At 39.3% G+C, this 21251-nt stretch overlaps 1 protein-coding gene across 18 annotated transcripts in view; it reads left to right on the top strand.

Annotated features, from left to right (window-relative positions):
* The window catches only part of APBB2 (amyloid beta precursor protein binding family B member 2), a 365031-nt gene that overhangs the window by 144771 nt on the left and 199009 nt on the right, over nt 1-21251 (top strand). For all 18 annotated transcript variants that reach the window (XM_068543062.1, XM_068543063.1, XM_068543057.1 and 15 more), the window contains one exon: nt 18846-18914. In XM_068543062.1, the coding sequence (XP_068399163.1) occupies nt 18896-18914 (19 nt within the window). In that variant the 5' untranslated portion in view covers nt 18846-18895. The remainder of the gene's footprint in view (nt 1-18845; nt 18915-21251) is intronic.

Here is a 21251-nt window from a genome sequence, read left to right on the forward strand (position 1 = left end):
ATTGTTGGGGAGAGAGGGAATTCCAAGGTCAAGATTGCAGGGGCTGGGTCCTGGGGATGCAGTGTCTGTTTGGTGGCCACGCTGAGGTGTTAGTGATGTAGATGGGAGTTAGAGGTCAGCGGCATCGAGCCCATCCAGGAAGCACAGGGGCAGAACTAATGGTCTGGAGCCCTTTCTGTGTGCTGGGCTCTGGGGATAAAGCATTGAATAAGGTAGGTAAGGTCGCCGCTCCCTTGGAACTTCCATTCATTCTGGTGATGGAGACAGGCGATGGGAAAGCTACTCGACAGGGAAGATGGTTATGGATTGTGGTCCGTGCTGTGGAGGAGTCAGTGGTGTGATGAGAATTACTGAGCAGGGCCCACGTGATATAGGGCGGTGGAGGGAAGATGTCCCTGGAGAAGTGACATTTGATCTGTGATCTGAAGGATGAGACAAGCCCAGCCGCGTGAAGGATGAGGAAAGCTCATTGCAGGCTGTGGGGATAGGGACAGTTCAAGGGATGGAAAGGAGGCCTGGGTGGCCCCGGCAGAACGGGCGTGTGTTGAGGCTTGGTGGGAGATGAGGTTGGGCAAGGAGGTGGGGCTCAGTTAGACTTGAGGGCCTTGGCAAGGAGTTTAGATTGTTTCCTAAGAGCAGTGGGAAGCCACTGAGTGTTAAGTAGATGGGTGGCATGGTCCCATGGGAGAGCCAGGGTGTTAACTAGATGCACCTGTTGGAGCAGGCTGGGGCAGGGAGGAGGCTGAGAGAAGCGGGGAAACAAGGTGGGGAAAGAACAGTTAGGATGTTTCTCCCCCATCTGGTACCTTAAAAGTTTGAATCACAGCTGATGTGGCCTTTCTGCCTGGGGAAAGATGAACCTCACGTCAGATAAAGCTTCTTAGTGTTCGGGTTGTGATCAGGATTCACAGCAACAAGGCTTGATGCCTACCTTTTAGCCATTTGACTACCAATTTGTACCTATTTATATATGGAGAGAAAAACCAGAGCATATGAACCTAGAGATGAAACAACTATTTTTGCTTTTATAGGTCTTGAATTTATAAAATATGACTTTATATGTTGTAGATGCTTTTGGTGTGGGGAGCTGAAGACACTTTGGAAATACTATAATTAATTACCTTCTCTAATGGATGACTTTCTTATTTCTAAGGTGGAGACTCAAAATGGAGACACAGTTGCTCACTCACCCAGTACCCATATCCTGCTCCATTTTTGCTGTTAGAACCTGGATTTAATTCAGGGTGGTGTGGTGATCAGCCTCAGACAGTAGGTTGTGCTGGTCTAGGCCAACACGCCAGTCCTGACCCCTGACTTCCAAGCATTCCTTGTAGCCAGCATGGCCATGTGACCTAGTCCTGGTCACTGGGACCTGAGAATAAGTCCACTGGGATGGGGGTGGGATTTCTGGGACAGAGTTATTGTCCTGATAAAACCTGACAAATGAGCCTGTCAGTACCCTTTGCTGCTTTCCTCTGCTTTCTGCCTCGAATGCTGATAAGATGTGTGAGTGCACAGCAGCCCTTATGTCACCACGAGGTAACAAGCAGAAAGGAAAAGCCAAGGGCATCACGGAGATACCTGCCCTGACATTGTTCCTGTTGAACCAACACTAGCAGCCCTGAGCCTGTCCACTACTTCCAGTTTGTTGAATCCACCGTTTGTTAGGTTTCTGATACTTAAAGGTGAGCACAATGCTAACTGAAGCAAATATGAAGATGCGGTATTATAAGTTTCGTCCTGTGTGTTGTGATTACCTCATAAATGTCCCTTGATATTCAGTATGACCTTTAGCCTGTGTGAAAACAGTTTCTGAAAAGGAAGTTCTAACTTGTATTAAAAGTTGTTCACAGTTGAAGATGTTGAGTTGTGGCCTTAGAAATATAATTTTTGAAATAGCTGAATTCGTCTGTGTGAACCTGGTGTAGCGGGTACCACGGAGCCATACTTCATGGCCACTATCTTCCTTATGGCCTTTTGTGTGAGGGTCTTAGTCAGTGTTCTGGTGAACTACATTGTGTGTATTTATGGCTTTATAGGAAACTATAATAGTACTAGGGGTAATAGCATAAATAGTCTGATTTCTTAAAAATGTGAAGCTCCAACAGGCTTTATTGGATTTCAGGGTAATGGTATTATTAAATTTTCTGCTTCTTTTCAAACTTTTTTATGGCTGAGTTCCACCCTGGTGGTTTCAAGAAATTTGGGGGCTGGATCTGTATTTTTATGGAAAAAAACTTGTCCTGGAATTCTCACTTGCTGAATTGAGGGGTAGGGGAAATAATTTGGATTTGTTTTTGTTTTTGTTTTGTTTTTTACTGTCTTGGTCTTTGGGTATAGCACTCAATGAATTGTTTTCCATGGGGAAAGTAGAAATAACCCTGTGGTATGCATCATGGAGATAATATAAAGTATAAAATGAAATTGTATTCTAAGCTGTTAGGGAAAAAAGGGACTATAAGTCGTAGGGTCATCAAATTATAAAGAGAAAGGAATTATAAACATCATCTAATAAAATCTCACTTTTTTCATAACCTTAGAACTTGAGACTTAAAACAATTAGTCATTCATTTAAAAAAAAAAACAACATGTGGTTACCCTATGCACCCTCTTCCTTAATGAAAGATTTTCCCAAAGGAACAACGAGACATTGTTTGTATAACCCAAGGGCCTTCAGAAGAAAGCTTTATAAGCTGTCTGTTCTGACTGCCTCGTTTTACAGATAGGAAACTGAAGCCCGTAGAGGATGAAGGTTATTTCTTTAAGGTGGACCAGAAAGTAGCTCTTGGACAGGTAGGGGCAGGACCATGAAACCTTCTAGATTTATTAACATCTTCAGGGCCGTGTGCTGGAATTCAGATGGCAGATGGATGACCTTGGGTAGATCAGCGTTTGAGCTCATCCTTGAGTGCTGCTGAGGGTTTGACAGGCACTGGTGGTGGGAGGCAGGGCGTCCCAGGCAGAGCCACCGGTAGGAGCGTGTGAGTGGGACAATTTCAGGCAGTTCAGGAAAGGGTGCAGAGCACAGTCTGGTGCCCCTTTGGGGTCAGGCGGTAGAGGAAAGGCCTGTGTCCATAGAGATTAGGGACAAGTTCAGGCCAGTTCAGGCCAGTGCATGGAGCACCTTGAGAGCCCATCAATGGAGTGGGGATTTTATTTGGTAGCCAGTGAGGTGCTCTTAAAATAATAACGATGATGATGATAGCTAACACTTACACAGCCCAGACTGTATGCCACCACTGTTCTGAATGCTTCACGTGCTCTCGCCTGTTTAATTCCCACAAGCCTTTGATGTAGGTACTCTCATCTCCATTTTACAGTTGAGGAAACTGAGGCACAGAGAGGTTAGATGACTTAACCCGAAGAGATACTCATAGGACATGATAGAGAAAGACTTCACACCCAGGACTGGCCCTGGAGTCCCACTTTTAATGGTCTGGAACATGGTCTGGTGGTGATAAAGGTGGTGGATTCTCTTAGGAAGATGGATCTGTAGGAGAGTGCAGGAGGACTGAAGTGAGGGCAGAAGGGTGGTCAGGAGGTGATGGAAGGCCTCCAGGAGAGAAGTCAAAGCTTGGCATGGAAATGAAGGGAGGAGAATACAGCTGGCAGGAGCTTCTGAGAGGGATCAGTGGTGCCAGGTCCCCAATTGCATATGGAGGCCGGGGAGGGACAGAGTCAGAGATAATTGAGACATCGCTTGGAGGTCTGCCTCACTGGATTTGGGAAGTTGAGAAGGAGATTTGATGGGAAGGTGGTGATTTATTTTTACAGAGCCCTCTTTTCTCACTGGTTTTTAACCTGGGAAAACTATCTGGGGAAAAGAGCCACGTTAAGTGTGTCCTAACAAATTTCTGAGTTTATGGACCCTCCCCAGCTCATCTACCTTATTAGCCTGGTGTTGGGCCCACAGTAGGTCTAAACAGTTATTTTTTAGACACTTTGTGATCTTCACAATTCTGAGGCTGCTTGTCCTCTTCCCAGCTTAAGAACATTGGGTGGGGCTTCCCTGGTGGCGCAGTGGTTGAGAATCTGCCTGCCAATGCAGGGGACACTGGTTCGAGCCCTGGTCCAGGAAGATCCCACATGCCACGGAGCAACTAAGCCCGTGCGCCACAACTACTGAGCCTGCGCTCTAGAGCCCGTGCTCTGCAACAAGAGAAGCCACTGCAATGAGAAGCCCGCGCACCACAACGAAGAGTAGTCCCCGCTCACCACAACTAGAGAAAGCCCGTGCACAGCAATGAAGACCCAATGCAGCCAAAAATAAATAAATAAATAAAATAAATAAATAAAAAAAAAAAATAAATAAATAAATAAATATATATATATATATATATATATATATATATATATATATATATATATATATATATATATATATATATATATATATAAAAAATGTTGGGTGTGAGAGCAGGAGAGGTGATGGGTGTGGTTCTGCATCTGGAGGTCACCTTTTGTTTCAGCTTCCCCAGCAGTGACCCTTTACTTCCGCTTTCCTGTCCGCCCTTTAGGTGTTGATGGGAGGGAGATGGAGGAGATGGTGGTGTTCCTTTGTGAGTGGGCATCCGGTGCTGGGAGGAACGCCCTGTTCCGGTGGCGGCTCTGCCCGCGGGTCAGGGCTGGGAGCTGTGTTCTTCCCTCCTGTCGCCTTTCTGAGAAGGCTGATCCTGGCCTGGCAGGTCTTCTCTGAGGCCTCTAACTGCAGGTCCCAGCTGAAGGACCCTGAAGGGACAGCAGTAGCAAGATCGGTAGCTAATACCCTTCTGGGAAAAAAAAAAATCCTGAAGTGGATGAGAGAACATGGCAATTACCGTTTGGGTTTATGTTTCATCACAATATCTGCAGTCTTGGGCATTTTCTTCTCCTCCTTTTCTTCCTCTCCTCCCTCCATCATTCCTTCTCCTTCCATCCTTCTTTTTTTCCCCTCTAATCGGAGGAGTTGCTAATTGGGCAGGGTCAGTAAATGTGATGCATCTATTGTTGTATTTGATTTTGGTTTTACATCTTGATTTCCCAGGGAAAGGTAACCTTGGCAAGTCACATAAGCATCGGTTGCGTGTGGAATTTATACAGCATGCGCTATTCTGGGTCTGGCTACAAGGGGAAGATGAAGCGACTAGAAGACTGGGCTATCCCTGTCCTCAAGCCCCTTAAAAACCTTGGAAAGACAGGATGCATATGTGGGTTCAAGGCCTGGTCCAGTCACTAGCAAAAGGTCCATGCGTGGGTTCTCTTGTCTCTCATCTGTAAAATGGGGCAGGTAATATTTGCGTCAAAGGGGTGTTGTGATGCACAGATGGGACAGCATGTCTGAATACTGAGCACTTCTCTTATCTCCCTGTTCTCATCCAATTAAAAATTTCTGGGTAGTACCTTAGGATGATCCGAGAAATGCTAGAGGGAGATGGGGGAATCTAAGTATTGTGTTAAACTGCTTTATGCATGTCTATTTCATTTCTGCCTAGTAACCATGTTATTGTTATTCTTATTTTCAAGATGAGAGAACTGAAGTTCAGAGATGTTGAAAACAAAATAGCATCATCACCTGCTGCAGATATGACCTGGAGCAATTATTCAGTATTTTGTTGCCTGTTACCTCATCTATAAAATGGGGATAATAATAGTTCCCTCCTCATAGGGTGATTATAAGGATTGAAATGGTTAATATACATAAGTCTTGAAACAGTGCCTGGTAAATAGTCAATGTGATAAAAGTATTAGAAATTATTGTTATTCAGACAATTTCCAAATCTCTTCTAAGCCACTCTATGGTGAAATCAGGATTGATTCATATGCATATTGTGTTGAAATGGGATTAAACTATAGTTTTTGAAATGTAGAGTGGATTTGGTTTTCACGGAGAGGGATTGGGGAAGTGATGTTAGAAGCATCAGGAAAAGTCCAAAGGAGAGGGGAAAGGATTTCTCTGGCAGAAAAAGAGAGCTCCAGAGATAATTAGGAGGCAGGTCAGAAGGAAAGCTCTGTGTTGCTTTTGTTAGGCGACGGGAGAGAAGCCATTTCCTGATTGCTTGGTTATGACACTCACCTTCTCCTGGAACCCGTAGGTGAGGGATCAACAACCTCTGTAAATGGGATCTTTGGAGTCCCTGCTTCACCAGCTCCCTCTTTCTTTCCACTTCGTGGAAGAGGCAGTAGAGTAGAATATTAAGCTAAGCATCCTGCAATCAGTAGACCAGGTTTGGAGCCTGAGCCCTGCTGCTTATTAGCTGTCTGATGTTTTGCAAGTTTCTTAATCTCCATATAGCTCCGTGTCCTGCTTGTGAAAGGAGGAGAATAATGGTGCCCACCTCCTAGGGCTTGTAAGATCTGAGAAAGATTGTGCACACTGTGTATGTTTAGCTCAGAGGAAGCCTTCAACAATTGTTAGTTACCCAGGGCTTAATATTATCCCCGGAGCTTTGGTTAGAAATTCGGGCTCAGTGGGCAAGCCATATGTGGTGACATTTGGGGGCATAGCCTGTTCTGGATGAATCCCAGCCCAAACCATAAAAGACCCTTGGCTCTTATCACTGTCTCAGTCAAGGATCTGGCATGGAATCTTGAGTCGCTTTTGAGGTATACGTTTATCTGCCTCTCCTTTCCCTCAGAAAAGTGTCTTAGAGCTTAGAGGAGAAGAGAAGTGGACATAGTTTCTTCTTCTGCTGGGTTCAGAATACCTGGACCCTCATTTCCCTTCCTCTGATTCTTAATTCACAACATTACTGCACAGTGGGACTTTTATATTTAGCAACTGAAACACAATTTCATTATAAACTAATAATTTTGCACTTGTAGTCCTCGTCATGCAGAGATTTTTCTCATTACCTCCTTTGTTCTCACTACCGAGATAGGATAGGGGAATGAATAATAGGTTTCTCTAAGAAATATTAACAGGTGACAAAGTGAACTAGATTCCTCAGAGTCACAAGTCAAGAAGTCAGATCCCATGTGTCCTGACTCCCCATTCCTGTGCTCTTTCCACAAGGCCATGGTTCCCCCAGCCTTCCGTCTTGCCTCTGTTAATAGGGCCTGCCGAGTGTTCCATGCTGTCTACGCTTGGAATGGCTTCGCTTTCTGATGTAGGCATTACCAAATGACCTGTGTCAGCTCTGTGGGGAAACTTGAAATCCTTTCTTCAAAAACTCACGCATTCTACTTCAGATGAAATCATTTTCCTTGGCCAATTTAACAAGATCCTCGCTCTTTCCTTTCCTTTAATTATCTTGTTTAAAAAAAAAAAGAACTGGAGAAGACCATTGCTTTATGAGGCAGTTCATCTCTTATGCTTTCTCTGAGAGGTATATTAAAGCCCAGTTAAGCAAATTAAGGCTTCATCTCATTCTTGTTTGCGATTGTTCTGTTTGGTGCTTTGGTATCACTGCCGTCGGCATTTCTCAGGTGTATATTTGGAATGTCTTGGAATATAGATTTATGAAAAGATGTTACCCTTGTTCCATGAATTGCAGGCACTGTGAGCCATTTCCATATAGTGCCAAACTGTCACAACAGGGTTCTTTGCTTTTTTAATCTCTTCCTCTCACCATGAGAAGTCCTATTAACATGTTTTCTGAGCTGCAGAGTAAAATCTGTCAAATACAGCATGGAAAGCAGTTGGGTGGTAGCTGTCTTCCTTTTCACAAACTCTGAACTAGTCTTCCTTAGTAAAACTTAGCCTTATCACCGTTTACCCCAGAGCCTTCATTTATGAATAGGAGACATATGCAGTGCAGGTAGGGGAATGGGATGGGTTGCTTGCTACTTCTTTACCTATTTATTTTAAAAGATATATGGCATGTGTGTATATATATCTTCAAGTACACACTTTATTTCTTTCAATTTGAAAATAACTCTTTTGCTCTGAATATGAAAACACTTCATATTCATTATTAAAAAATTTACACAAATCAACATATGAAACATTAGAAGACACTTTTCTAAATCCTACCGCACAGAGATTACTGCTGTTAACATTTTGATGAACTTGTCTATTCATTCCTTTATGAACTATTTATTAACTTTGCCAGTGTTCTGCACCTACATGAAACTTTATAACAAGTACAGAAAACTAATAAGATTAGACCCCATACAGACTTAGTATTAAGAAGAAAAAAAGGGAACACAGTTATATCCTTATAGACAATGAAAACATGCTAAAAAGATATGCTTAAAAAAAAACCTAACATATTATTTCAAAAGAAAAAGAGATAATTAAAAATTATCCAAGACATGAAAGAACAGCATAATCTGAATTAGAAAAATCTCAGACAAGATGACAGAGCTCAAAGAATTAGAAATTAAAAAAAAATCACTTTAGAAATAAATTCTTCGATGGAACACAAAATCAGATAAATACCACAAATACTGCCCTAAGAGAAATTGAGGGTGAAAAGGAGGAAAAAGTTAAAAATTGAAAGGAAATGAAGAAAGAAATAAAATTTGGAAAAAGGTGACAGACATTAAAAATAGGAAAAGAAGATCGAACATACCATAATAGGAAAAGCCAACCAAAGCAAGGGAACAGTACAAATACTATATTTCAAAAAATTTTCCTGAGAAAAAGATTTTAAATGACATTTTTAAAGGGCAAATCATGTATTTTAGGATATCAGCCTAGAACAATCAATGCCAAGATGTTTTAGTAAAATTAGTGGATTAAAAAGAAGAAAAAGCAGAGTCCTTTGGGCATCTAGAAAAAAAGAGAAAAAGAGCAGCAAAAGAATTAGATTGTTCTCAGACTTTTTGAAGAAAACTTTTATAGCAGAAGAAAATGGGATAACATATTTAAGGTCCTCTAAGAGAAGAAAATATGAGCCTGTACTTTTTATGTCTAGCAATATTGACTTGCATCTGTGAAGAACACCAATATTGCATTAACATGCAAGAAGTGAGAGGAGGAAATACTGTTCCCATGAACTCTTCTTAAGGAATCTCCTAAAGAGTGAGCTTTAAACAATGAAAATAACTGGAGAGATACAAGATGAGCCCGGACATCTCAAGATAATAGCTAGCAAGGTTGTTATCAAAGATTATTAGGACCATGTCAAAAGGACTCAGGAGCCAACTTGAAGAGGCTTCTACTGGCATGGGGCAATTAGAGCTTCAAAAATAAGAATTCCAAGTATGTTTAAATCTGTGAGGGTTGATGATAAGAAAAACAAATTATTGCTTACCTGAGGTTAATGGATCACCAGTTCATTGTCTTAAAAGTGGTCAAGAAAGAACCAAGTGTTTACCCTGCCTTTCTTATATGAACAGATCACTGGATAACCATGTAGTAGATGAGGGGAGGCCCTTCCTAAATTTTTTTCCACCCAGTAAATGAAAATGAAATGAGAGAATTAGACTATCATTATTTTGCAACCCCCGTGATTTAATGGATCCGGGCATTGAGTGATAATGGCATCTGACATTAGAAACCTAAGAAAACCAGATATTGTGTGCTTCCTGATGAAAGATCATACAACCAAATGGATTGAATCTCAGTGTTTTTCAAGCCTCTGAATACAGCTGCCAATTTGCAGGAAGGGTGGAGGAACATGTTAACCTGCACCATGAATATGTAGTCAGCAGAATTCATACTGTGGAAACTCCATAGTTCAAGTGGTCCAGATTCTCTAAGGAATAAATTGTATGATAAAGAGAAGGATAATGGGGGAGGTAAACATAACTTAAAATACATGTCATATTTTTAAAAAAATGGATAAGAATTAACTGTGTTGACCAGAGTTGTAACCTTGGGTAATGATATCATAAAGAAACACAAGGAAGTGAATATGATAAGTTCAAGATAGTTTGTTTACTTTTAGAGGAAAGGAAGAAATTCATGGAGGGCGTTTTGAGTTGGCTAGAAAAGTCTGTTTCTTGATCTGGGTGGTAGTTACAAGAGTGGTTTGTTTATAATAATTAATAAACTTTTGTGTGATTTTCTAAATCTGTGTTTTATTTTACCGTAAAAATAGTTTTAAAAATTTATGAAAGAATGACACTATACATGCTGCCTTTGTTCCAACTTTTTATTCTAATTTTCAAACATACAGAAAAGTTGCCAGCACTGGGTATGAAATGCCAGTATACTCATCATACTGTTTTATCGTTAGTTTTTCATTCAATATTTAGTAGAAATCTTTCTATATAACTAAATATAGAAATATCCTCACTTTTAAATAAATGATGCATAGTATTCCATCGTATAAATTAAATCAGTCTTCTATTGATGGACATTTAACTTGTTCCTGGTAGAAATAATGGTGCTTATATGTCCTTATGACAAATTCCTAAAATTTGCTGTCATGGAATATTCTTATGTGCAACATGTAAATGGTTGTGTATTGTGAATGAACAACTGTAGAAACCAAAGATGCAGCCTATATTGATCAAGACAGTGCTATGTAACTGAGGGAGGGCATAAATCTCCAAGAAAAAACTTGATTCCCTGAAGCAGGGTCCTCACGCAGCATCACATCTCCCCTGGATCAATTCAGGTTTAATCCCAGTGGCTCTTCTATTGTCTCATTTTGGTTGTTGTGGGTATAGTTAGTGTTATCATTTGTCTGTTGCCACAGTAGTGCTACGCAATGAACCACCCCAAAGTTTAGTGGCTTAAACGGTAGCCATTATTTTCTACAGAATGGATGAGTCATTTTTACAGCCTTTGCTAGGTTCAGTCATGTGTTTTCAGTCAGCTGCCGGTATAGTTGCAGATCTCTGCAGGGCTCTCCCACATGTCTGATGGTCAGCTGGCTTAGGCTGATCTCAGTGGCCTTGGCCAAGAGGACTCAGCTATGCTACCCAAGTCTCCAACATCCTTTCAACAGGCCAGCCCGGGTGTGTCCTCGTGGCGGTGGTACAGATCATATCTTTCTCAGGGGGCTGGAAATGGGCTATGCTTTGCCAGCTTCTGTGCCATCCCACTTGCTAACCTTCAACTGACCAAAGCAAGTGACATAGCAAAGCCAGTCAGTGAGAAGGGACTGCAAAGCGACAGAGCAGACAGCGAGGATACAGAGAAGCTGTTGATTGAGGCCATTAACGCATTTCATCCTCCACAGCTATCCAGCAGCAAATTTTAAGTTGGCACTTCCTTTTTAAAATTTATTTATTTATTTATTTATTTATTTATTTATTTATTTATTTATTTTTGGCTGCGTTGGGTCTTTGTTGCTGCACGTGGGCTTTCTCTAGTTGCAGTGCGTGGGGGCTACTCTTCGTTGCGGTGCACGGGCTTCTCATTGCGGTGGCCTCTCTTGGTGCGGAGCACGGGCTGTAGGCACGTGGGTTCAGTAGTTGTGGCTCGTGGGCTCTAGAGCACAGGCTCAGTAGTTGTGGCGCATGGGCTTAGTTGCTCCGCAGCATGTGGGGTCTTCCCAGACGAGGGCTCAAACCTATGTCCCCTGCATTGGCAGGAGGATTCTTAACCCCTGCGCCACCAGGGAAGTCCTAAGTTGGCACTTCTTAGAAGCATTAAACATTGCTGTTATTTCTAAACTGCAGCTGTTATACTTTTGAAATATGAAAAATGGGGATCAAGTATGTTTGTGGAGGGAGCATAAAAATTTTCTTGTTAAGAGTTATAAAGGTAATTTGTAAATGGAAAAACCTACATTTATTGGTTTGTCTTGAAAATATTTATTTTCTGGTTGTTGATGTTTTACCCTGGGATATAGTTCTGGAAACATGGTTTTTCCTGTGTTTATTTTTCTTTGTTCTTGGAGTTGGTTTTGAAATCTGGCTTTGAGAACATTGACTCAAGTAAGATAAAAAGCTAAAATCACAAATCAACCTCTTTAAGTGTTTTTGCTTCAGATATAGACATTAGCGGTAGGGATTAGTCCCTGTACCTTTATTGCTGCAATTTTTTCCCTCTTATTTAAGTTGTATAAGTGGTAAATTTAGGCTCTTCCAGAACAGTGATTCTTGACAGCAGATATGCAGCACCCAGGTATGCAGATGGCAAGAAATTGTACTAGTAATTATGTCAAATTTAAAAAAAATCAAGTTTATTCCCATAGTGTGCAACATTATATGTCACACCTCTCTTCTCCATGGAAAAACAAAATGCTGAAATAAAAATTTGCATATACATATACTTATGAAATACTCTTTATTGTGTATGCATCATAAAATTGCACACACTTTAATTGTTTAATGGAAACTGTGTGTTGTGCTAAGGCAATTTAAAGGATTTTTCAAAGTAAGTTTGTTGTCAAGTTTTGCCTCATTTTCTGACTTTAGAACCCACCTGCAGAGTGAGATACAATTTTACACACTTGTTCTTTTTTTTTTTTTAAATGATGGTCTGAACACAGGCTTATGTATTTATTTAGTTTTTGGTTGCGCTGGGTCTTCGTTGCTGTGCGCAGGCTTTCTCTAGTTGTGGCGAACGGGAGCTACTCTTTGTTGTGGTGCGCGGGCTTCTCTTGTTGCAGAGCACGGGCTCTAGAGCACAGGCTTCAGTAGTTGTGGCTCGTGGGCTCTAGAGCACAGGCTCAGTAGTTGTGGCTCGTGGGCTCTAGAGCGCAGGCTCAATAGTTGTGGCTCGCGGGCTCTAGAGCGCAGGCTCAGTAGTTATGGCTCGAGGGCTCTAGAGCGCAGGCTCAGTAGTTGTGGCGCACGGGCTTAGTTGCTCCGCGGCATGTGGGATCTTCCCGGACCAGGGCTCGAACCCGTGTCCCCTGCATTGGCAGGCAGATTCTTAGCCACTGCACCACCAGGGAAGCCCCACCCAATATTCTTAAGCTGGGAAGAGGACAAGCAGCCTCAGAATTGTGAAGATCACAAAGTGTCTAAAAAATAACTGTTTAGACCTACTGTGGGCCCAACACCAGGCTAATAAGGTAGATGAGCTGGGGAGGGTCCATAAACTCAGAAATTTGTTAGGACACACTTAACGTGGCTCTTTTCCCCAGATAGTTTTCCCAGGTTAAAAACCAGTGAGAAAAGAGGGCTCTCTAAAAATAAGTTCTAGAATCAACTGAGTATTAGGTTCTCAGTGGCTGAAAGAACTTTATTCTGGAGGCCTTTGGATTGGGAGTGATTGTGAACAGAGCAGTGTTTGTCTGGCGTTGTGGAGCTGGGATGGATCTGAGGGGAGGTGTCGGGGGATTAGACTGAGGCCATGATAGGAATTACGGAACCAGGTGAAGTACTAAGGGTCTAAAGAGGCAGTGCACAGGACAGAGAGCGAAGTAAATTGAGAGGAATTTGTCAGATTTTTTTTTTTAACTGTATTTGGGGAAGAGAGGTAAAGTGAAATTCTTTGTCTTATTTTTATTTTTTATCTTTTGTTTCTCTGGCATCCTTTAAAAGTACATAGGAAGTTCTCATCACAAGATAAAAAAAAGTTTTGTAACTGTGTATGGTGATGGATGTTAACTGGACTTAGTGTAGTGATCATTTTGCAATATATAAAAATATCAAATCATTATGTTCTACACCTGAAAATATAATTTTATGTCAATTATACCTCAATTAAAAAAAAATAAAAATAAGTAAGGCAGTCCTCCTTTCAAGGTATTTACCCTCTGTTGGGAAAGAAGATAAAAATAAAAATTTAATGTTGTGCCTTAAGCGTAATAATAGAAGTGTGTAGAAAGTTTAGTGGTGGGATAATAGTGATTAAACAAGTAGGTAATTCAGAGAACATTTTATCAAGGATGCAGTACTTGAGCTGGATCTGAATGGATGAACACTTGTGAGTTTTCATTTATTTTTGGAAAAAAGGAGTTACACACAACTTTAGCTTATTAAGGAGTAATTTCTCATCCTTATAGTCAAAGGATCAGGCAGTGACAGCAGGAGAAGACACCAGTTTTGCACACGGTTGCTGAAAGCTGGCTGTGAACCTCCGTGGTGGTGGTGGGCAGTGCTCACCCTGCACGCTGCTCTCTCGTCCTTCAGACCGGGAGTGGTAACTTGCTTTTACTGGTCCTGGGGTCTGCATTATCTCTTGTCGTTTTCCTACTCTGCCCACTTTTTTTTTTTTAAATAGTCCTTTAATTAGACCCTCCTCAAAATATTCCATTTGAATGTGTCATCTATTTCCTGTTTGAAGCCTGTTGGGTACAGTGTATAATTACATAGTGAAAAAAGGTAAAATACACAATAAAAATAAGGGAAAAATTCTTTTTATTCTAAATTACAAACACAATATCGCAAATAAAAAGACCAGTCAGTTACTAAGGCAAATGGAGCACATAAGGGCCTGATTATAGTGAGATAGTTTACTGAAGCATTCTTGGTCTGGGCGTATCATATTGACAAAAATAAAGGCATTGAGGATTGGAGTGTTATCATATAAAACATTGAACTAATATATATGTATATAATTTTGAATTTTTATATTTATGTCCAATGGGGAGGAAAAGTACATAGCATCTTATACTGAACCAAAATACAAGTGGGCATTCAATTTACTTGTTCACTTCTTTATTTGTTTACTAGTGCTTTTGTGATTTCTGCTTAGGCTGCTCCTCTGTGGTCATGTTGGACATTTATTGAGCTCCAGTGGCATTGTCACAAGGCACATAAGCATTATGGATTTTCCTAAATGTGACACATAAAAACACTGCTGGAAGGGAAACCTGTTGCTAGATTGATTCATTTAATTTCATCGTTTGTTTTGAAATCACAATTATATCTCTTTTTTTTTGGCCACACCCCCAGGCTTGTGGGATCTTAGTTTCCCACCCAGGGATGAACCCAGGCCCCGGGAGTGAAAGCGCAGAGTCCTAGCCACTTGGACCACCAGGGAATTCCCACGATTATATTCTTAACGTGGAGCTTGTGGTGGCCTACCCTGGGTCTTGGGTGTCTTGGCAACTCACTATGTGATTTTTATGGAAACAAAGGCACTTGCTCTGAAAGCTGGTATACCTCCTCTAGCTTACAGCTGAGGGAGCATTTGCTTTGCTTTTTCTGGGAAAAGAAGATAGTATTTTTAGTAGGGTGAAGTTTCCGAATCCACCTACATTCCCTAGGTCAGTACTTCTCCAATAGAAATATAATTCAAGCCACATATATATGTAAGTTGAAATTTTCTAGTACCCACATTTTAAAAAATGGGTGAAATTAATTTTAACAATGCATTTTATTTAACTCATTATACTCAAAATGTTATCATTTCAACACGTAATCAATGTTTTAAAATTGTTGAGATATTTTACATTTATTTTCATGCAAAGTCTCCAAAATCAGCATGTTTTAACACTCAACTCAGATGTAGAATTTTCACTGGAAATACTTGATCATAAAGTTTAGAGTTGGAAGTAGATTTACCTACCCAAGAAGTTCCAAACTTACTTAAAATGTTTCCCCCAAAGAGTCAAGCATCTGTTTATAAATTTATATTTAAATTAATGACAGTGGGCCCTTGAGCAATACTGGATTAAGCATTCCCTCCACATCCCAGGATTCAACCAACCACAGATCACGTAGGACTACAGTATTCACTATTGAAAAATAAATGGGTGTAAGTGGATCAGCTCAGTTCAAACCTGCATTGTTTAAGGGTCAACTGCATACTTAAATAAAATTAAAAATTCACCTTCCAAGTGTTAGTAGCTCCATGTTGCTCTTAGTGGCTACCTGCTATAGAATATTCTTAAAACCATACTTGAGTGCTTTTATACTTTCTCAGGTTATTATTTATGTAGAATTAACCCATGCTACAAAGTCCTCGGAAACTGTTTTACTACATTACATTAAGCACCTAGGGAAAAATAGTTCTGCATTTTGTGCTTCATCTCCAGGGCTAGGGAGTGCCTTGCATAGCGTTTAGGTGTTTAATAACTTTATCCTGCTAAATCCTGTTTAGTCTGCAAATTGCAACATAAATTTAACTTTCTCAGGGGAATGTTTCCTGACTCCCCAGGCTATCTATATCACCTGTTCCTTCATTAAATTTTCTCATAGAACTGAATTCTTTTCCTCTAGAACATATATACTTACACACTGATTTGATTAATTTTCTGATTAATATCCATCTCCCCAACTAGTCTATAAGCTCCAAAAGAGGGAAGAATGTGTTTTTTTTCACTAAAGTGCTTCGTGCTCCCAGCATAATTCATGGCACATATGGATTAAGTATTGGTCAGATGATAATACTAGCACAGGGCCTTTTTAAAAATGAAGTGATTAGCAGAATGTCCAATTCTTAACTTTATAGAAATCAGAGTTTGTTTTGTGTTGGGGAAAAAGGAATATTTTATTTAAGTATAATACAAACTAAGATATGCAAATTTTTAATTTTTGTTCAAGCCTTTTCAAAATACTCCTGTAAAGCCTTTTCTTAGCTTTCTTTCTACTTGATTGGTATTCATTTTCTTGATAGCTATCATATCTGCTATGCTTATAACTGAAGGTATACTGAAGACAAAAACTGAAAGAAAGGAAAAGTGAATTGTGAAATACCTTTAAGGAGTTGAGAAAGATATAGGGCAGAAGCAAAGGTGCATAGAGGAAACATCTCTTGCTGTTTCAGGACGGTTTAAATTAAGCCCACCCTTTTAATTATACGAAAGTAATGAGCCTTACCCACAATATGTGCAAATATAATTTAAAAATGTATGGTGGACCAGTAGACAAGGTTGTCAGGTCATTATCTAAATCATAAGTTGGAAGTAATGCCCGTTAAAGGTTACTAGTTTGGAAAGGTTAGATTAGAATTTAGTCTTTGCAAATATAAAGTTTCTCAACTTGAATAATGCTTTAGAAAATCACTAACATTTAACTTTTTTTTAACATTTCATGGAAGTATAGTAAGCATACAGAAATGTACACATAAGGGTACATCTTGGTGAATTTTCACATCCAGATCAAGAAGTATATTACCATCATAACATCCCAGAGGCCACTTTCTTGCTTCTTCCCCTTTCCTGCCCTCCAGGGCAAACTATCTTGACATAATAGATAGGTTTTTCCTGTTTTTGTACTTTATATAAATGGAATCATGCAGTATCCACATTTGAATTAATATAATGGTTTGTTATTCTAAGTGACACATCTGATAGCAACTCATTGAAAACAAAGTCTGTTTTCAGTTTTCCTTGTTATGTATCTAATGTGGTAAACTGGCAGTTTACCAGTGTATCTAGTTCTTTATTATTCCTTTAAGACATTTTCTATGTAAATGCAAGTATGTGTGTGTGTATATGCATACACACATATATATATGTATATGCTTTTTAAAATTTTACTCAAATTTGATCATGCATATTATTTACCTTTGTGATGTGTCTTAAGGCCCCTTTTGTGTCAGGTCATGTAGATTCGATTCATTTTTTTGTAATGGCAGCACAGTACTCTGTTGTATGGCTGCATCATAGTTTAATGAAGCTCTTATCCACTGATGAACAGCTAGGTTGTTACTGATCTTTTGCTTTTAGACAGAGTTTATGTAAGTTTATTTGTAAATAAATTCTTAGGAAAGGAATTGCTGAGCAGTAGGGTCCATGCATTTTATTTTATTTTATTTTTTTAAAATTTTATTTGTTTATTTGTTTATTTATGGCTGTGTTGGGTCTTTGTTTCTGTGTGAGGGCTTTCTCTAGTTGCGGCAAGTGGGGGCCACTCTTCATCGCGGTGCGCAGGCCTCTCACTATCGCAGCCTCTCTTGCTGCGGAGCACAGGCTCCAGACGCGCAGGCTCAGCAATTGTGGCTCACGGGCCTAGTTGCTCCGCAGCATGTGGGTTCTTCCCAGACCAGGGCTCGAACCCGTGTCCCCTGCATTGGCAGGCAGATTCTCAACCACTGCGCCACCAGGGAAGCCCGGGCCCATGCATTTTAAATTTGCTCATATATTTCTAAATGGCTCTGCAAAGAGTTTTACCAGTTTTTACTCCCACCAGCAAGATTTAGAAATTCCTGTTTCCAGTGTCCTTGCCTTAGATTATGTGTTATCAAGCTTACTAATCTTTGCAGTTGGCTACAGGAAAACTAGTAAGTCATTGTTACTTAAATTTGCATTTTCTTCGGTTTTGAGTGAGGTTTGTTGTTAGGACTTGTTTCTGTCCTTTGCTCATTTTCCTACAGGCTTGTTTATATTTTTCTTAATTTCAAAGAGCTCTTTCTATATAAAAGGAATTTACCTTTTTATGTCATCTATGGTGTGAACTTTTTTTTTTTAATTTGAAGTATAGTTGATTTACAACGTTGAGTTTCAGATGTACAGAAAATTGATTCAGTTATATATATATATATTCTCTTTCAGATTCTATTCCGTAATAGGTTATTTCAAGATATTGAATATAGTTCCCTGTGCTATATAGTAGGTCCTGTTAGTTATCTGTTTTATATATAGTATATATATATCTGTTAATCCCAAACTCCTAATTTATCCTTCCTCCCACCTTCCCCCTTTGGTAAACATAAGTTTGTTATCCATGTCAGTGAGTCTGATTCTGTTTTGTAAATAAGTTCATTTGTAATGAATTCTTTTTTCAGTTTGTTTTTTGTCTTTGTTGTGTTTATAGCCTTTTTTTTTTCCTTAACAGAAGGTTTAAATTTTTGTGGTGAAATTTACCAGTGTTTTTCTTTACTGGCTTCTGAATTGTGTGTTCTTAATGAGAAAAAGCATTGGAAACTTGAGATCGATAGATAGATAACTTAAACTTGGCATGGAAAAAAATCTCAAGAAATGTTTGTGGGAAATGTGGTTAAGCAGGAATTCAAATTTCAGTCAAAAGTGGTTTGGCCAACTATAAGTAAACCAAATTTGGACACTATCTGCCAAGATTTGCTTAATATTTTTAACAGCTTTTAGAAGAATTTTCAATGCTATGCTTTTTTCCTTTCATGCTTTGTTATTTGGAGTTTTAATTTCTCAAATGATCCCTCTTTTCAGATTTCAGATTATAACCTATTTCCTGCACCATTGCTGACGTCCAGTGACCCATGTCAGAAGTACTTCCAGGTCAGATATACTTTCACATGTTTCAGTGCAGCATACTAGTTGACTTAAAACTTTAACAAATATATATACTAGATAATTGTTTTGATGTTAAACTTATGATTTACTATAATAACATGTTTTGGCTTTTTTATTGTTTCTCACTAATGTACTAGAAAGGTGGATCTTTAAAATAAGATAGAAGAATTAATTGAACTTAACTGCATGCATGTATTAATTGCATGACTCTACTAATCATAATGTGAAAACATTTTAGTTGACTGTAACAGAAAACTAAAACTCTGTCACATTTTGCCATGTAGGATTGCATGTTATAGCCTGTGAACTGTTAAATTTGAACAAAGGAGGCATTGGTGGTGAGTCTGCATAAACAGCATCTTAGACATTGCGGGGTTTGTCTAGAATAGAGCTCCCAATTCAGAATTCTCCCCGGATCTAATGTTGATTCATTTCAGGCCTTAATAAGAAAACCAACTTAATTTCATTGTATGCCCCTTTCTCTGTGTCGTGATGGATGCTAGTCTGCATACAATGTGGTGTGGGATTTAATTCTTAGCCTCATAGTAATATAATAAGAAAAAAACAATTGCAATGACATTTTGAATTAAACATAATATAGGACTGTAAGTGGCAAATAGATCTAGGTAGATTCTATATTTGTTAGGGCACATACCACTCTGCAAATTCTGAGTTTCTAAATAAGTAAATTTAAACCATGGACAAATAGATGTTAATGTCCCTAAATTCTAAAATTAAACTCAATAAGTATGTCCAAGTCTTTTTCTCCTTTATATAACACTGCATGTTACATTTCAACAGAGAACTAAAATTAAAACATAATAAAATAAACACTAAGCTAAGTAGAGGCAGTTGAGTGACCGGAAATATCCTTTTATTAAAGACAGCTGAAAACAATGTGACCAACCTAAATTCACACAGGAAAATTAGGAACTTAGAGGCAATTCTTAGAAACCGGTTTAGGGGCAGGGAGTAGATTTTCTTTGTAAATCCATATTTGAGTAAGTATATTAATTTTGCAAAATCAAAGCAAATACATGTGTCCTTTGACGAATACATTTTAAGTGTTGAGAAGAATTCCTTCTAGGAATTCTTTAGCATTTAAAGTCTTTTATTACATTGCAAAATAGACTCAGCATGGAAACATAAGAATAAAGCTGACAAACATGTAAACGATGTGTTTCCCTCTAAATAGAGGTGAACTAATCAAATAACTTATAGAAATTTCTTATTGTCACTATATTTTGTTATACCAATTATTCACTTTTCCTGTTGTTACTCAAATTGCTTTATTCATTGGTAGTTATATAAGAGATAATGAAACTGTTATCCAGCGTGGTTTTTAATAACAGCTACTGCTATCATGCATTGGTATAAGATGTAACACATTTTACAAGGAAAACGGTATTTTTATTTCAGTAGAGTATCATTCCAGCCACTTTTTACCTGAAAATCCAATGGCAGCTAGTGAAGTAGAGTATGGACCAATAATTGGGATAAGGTTTGCTTTAAAGCCCATTTTCAACTCTTAGGAGCTGTGACTGCAGGAAGCCTTTAAAAAAACAAACATGCCAGAATGTATACCCTTATATGTCTTGGAAAATTCCTGTTGAACCTTCGAGATTCAACACAGGAGTCCCTTCCAAGTAGGTCTCAGCCTGTGACATAGTAGAGTAACTACCCTATTTCAAGGATTCTGCCCTTGTTTAATGTTTTTTTTTTCTCTTTTGGAATTGCCTTGAGGCCAGCTTATCAGATTTTCCAGAAAATCTATGTTGTTACTTTAGTTTACCTACTTTTCCTCACCTAAACCAGCTTGATCACTGACTATGTTAGTCAAACTTGGCCATAAAACTCTAGAGCTATATTTAAAAAATACAGTTGTCTTCAGAAGACATCATTTAGAAGAAGATGAAATGATGAAAACAGCTTAGAAATTGAGCAAAGAAAATATCCTTGGGATAAGCATATAATATGCCAAGGTGACTACGTAGATCTGCTGGGTGTGATGTTGATATACCAGGTTATTTTCCCACCTGGAGTGCCTTTCTCTTCCTTGTCCACTGGTGGACCCTAACCCTAACCCTATCCTTCAAGACCCAGCTCAGCTGTTCCTTTTGTGGGAGTCTTCCTTGAACCTCTGTCCTCATCCTTAATACCTTCTTCTCGTACCCTGTGCGTACTTTAGCCATTGGGAGTTTTGTTAATAACGTATCCTTGTCTCTGCCCTGTCTGAGTTTCTTGAAGAAAAGTGTTTGGTACATCTTTCTTGACTTTCCTCAGATCCACTTGGGATGTTGAGTGGAGTGAGCCCTCAGGCAG

The sequence above is a fragment of the Eschrichtius robustus genome, chromosome 4 (assembly GCF_028021215.1).
Source record: "Eschrichtius robustus isolate mEscRob2 chromosome 4, mEscRob2.pri, whole genome shotgun sequence".
Taxonomy (NCBI): domain Eukaryota; kingdom Metazoa; phylum Chordata; class Mammalia; order Artiodactyla; family Eschrichtiidae; genus Eschrichtius; species Eschrichtius robustus.